The sequence below is a fragment of the Alosa alosa genome, chromosome 8 (assembly GCF_017589495.1).
Source record: "Alosa alosa isolate M-15738 ecotype Scorff River chromosome 8, AALO_Geno_1.1, whole genome shotgun sequence".
In the NCBI taxonomy this organism is placed as follows: Eukaryota; Metazoa; Chordata; class Actinopteri; order Clupeiformes; family Clupeidae; genus Alosa; species Alosa alosa.
In genome coordinates, this window is record NC_063196.1 from 23,057,605 (window position 1) to 23,060,104 (window position 2,500).

General features: G+C 47.3%; 1 protein-coding gene across 1 annotated transcript in view; it reads left to right on the forward strand.

Annotated features, from left to right (window-relative positions):
• LOC125298811 (hormonally up-regulated neu tumor-associated kinase homolog A) overlaps window positions 1-2,500 on the forward strand; it is a 20,204-nt gene that overhangs the window by 11,019 nt on the left and 6,685 nt on the right. The window contains 2 exon segments of the mRNA XM_048249678.1: window positions 499-637; window positions 831-958. Coding sequence (XP_048105635.1) covers window positions 499-637; window positions 831-958 — 267 coding nt within the window.

Below are 2,500 nucleotides of genomic sequence, written 5' to 3' on the forward strand. Positions count from 1 at the left end.
GACCTAATGTGTGTGTGTGTGTGTGTGTGTGTGTGTGTGTGTGTGTGTGTGTGTGTGTGTGTATGTGTGTGTGTCCACTGCAGACTTTGGCCCCAGTAACACTCTGAAGGTGGAGTCTGTGATACCTAATGACCTAATGTGTGTGTGTGTGTGTGTGTGTGTGTGTGTGTGTGTGTGTCCACTGCAGACTTTGGTCTCAGTAACACTCTGAAGGTGGAGTCTGTGATACCTAATGACCTAATGTGTGTGTGTGTGTGTGTGTGTGTGTGTGTGTGTGTGTGTGTGTCTACTGCAGACTTTGACCCCAGTAACACTCTGAAGGTGGAGTCTGTGATACCTAATGACCTAATGTGTGTGTGTGTGTGTGTGTGTGTGTGTGTGTGTGTCCACTGCAGACTTTGGGCCCCCAGTAACACCTGAAGGTGGAGTCTGTGATACCTAATGATCATCTGTGTGTGTGTGTGTGTGTGTGTGTGTGTGTGTGTGTGTCCACTGCAGACTTTGGCCTCAGTAACACTCTGAAGGTAGAGTCTGTGGCTGCGGAGCTGCTGTCCACTCAGTGCGGAAGCCCCGCCTACGCCGCCCCAGAGCTCCTCGCCCACAAGAAGTACGGGCCCAAGGTGGACGTGTGGTCAGTGTGAGTACACACACCCCATAGCCCAATCCCCTATGTGTGTGTGTGTGTGTGTGGCAGGGCAGGTGGTGGTGGGTAGGTGGGTAGGTGGGTAGGTGGTGGTGGGTGGTAGGTAGGTGCATGTGTGTGTAAGGGTAGGTGTGTGTGTGTGTTTGTGGAGATGAGTGATATGCTGTATAACTGAATGTGTGTTTAGGGGTGTGAGCACCTTCGCCATGTTGACTGGGACTCTGCCGTTTACTGTGGAGCCCTTCAACATCAAACAGCTCCATCAGAAGATGGTGAACGGAGAGATCAACGCCATCCCTTCTGACATCAGCAAATGTAAGCACAGGAAACACACACACACACACACACAAACACACACACCACAACACCACACACACACACCACAACACACCCACCACAACACACACACACACACCACAACACACCCACCACAACACACACACCCACCACAACACACCCACCACAACACACACACCACAACACACACCACAACACATACACCACAACACACACACACACACACACCACAACACACCCACCACAACACACACACCCCACCACAAACACACCCCACCACAACACACACCACACAACACATACACCACAACACACACACCACAACACACCCACCCACCACAACACACCTACCACAACACACACACCACAACACACCACAACACACACACACACACACCCACAAACACACCCACCACAACACACACACCACAACAACACACCCACCACAACACACACACCCCCACCCAACACACCCACCACAACACACACACCACAACACACACACACACACCACAACACACACACACACCCACAACACACACACACACCACAACACACACACACACCACAAACACACACACACACACCACAACACACACACACACCACAACACACACACCCAGGTGTGTGGGTTGGACGCGGGGAACTCCCGGGCCCCACTTTGGGGCATTGCTTTCAGCATTTTAATAAGACATTTATTAATATAACAAGTGTTGATACCAGTGGTAATAACGATCACGCAGTTGGGTTCCAATTAGGCCTTTGTCATAAAAATTCGTTACAAGAATGATCGTCATGCTGTAGCATTCCACCATGTAAAGACATTAAAACTACGCGAGCTCGTCTGGCTGGGCAATCTCGAAGTAGCTAGAAAGTGGCAGAAACCATAGATTATACAACTGCCTGTATCCTAATTCAGTAAGCATCTTCATGGCCCACTGTTGCAATTCCTTCGTTTGTGTTTTTTGCAGAAAGCAGGTAGACTAATCCAGTGGTCAAATGACACCTATAAGCATGTGTGAGTAATAATGAGTGATTTTATCAGGGAGCTCCATTAGTGATAAAGCTATTTAACCATAAGTAATGACCCAACGGAGAACCTGAACAACTTTTAGGAAAAACTTACGATTGGTGAAGTTATTTCATCCAAAACAAAACTTTTCAGATGACTGGCAATCGCCTGGCTCAATGTTCCTTCTGTTATTTTTTTTGTTTTGTTTTATTGACTGTAACACCTCTGCATTTTAATCATTCAGAATGACATATGATCTCTCAAATTGAGCTACACTGCCCACACACAGCGGTTGAATGCGCAGGAATCCTGCTTGTGCTATTGTTATTGCCAAGGGTCATGGTAATGAATGAAGCCAGAAGCCACCGAAACATGTTAAGGCCAAGGAGATTAGACTACGCTTAGACATAGGGCTACCATTAAGGGATTTGTCTGTTTATTGTATGATACAAACAAAATTAAAAGCTACAGACCATATTCATAGACTTTGGTGGAAAAAGTGTAGTTTGATGAAGACATTGGGCTACATTTTGAAGCTAATCCATGTA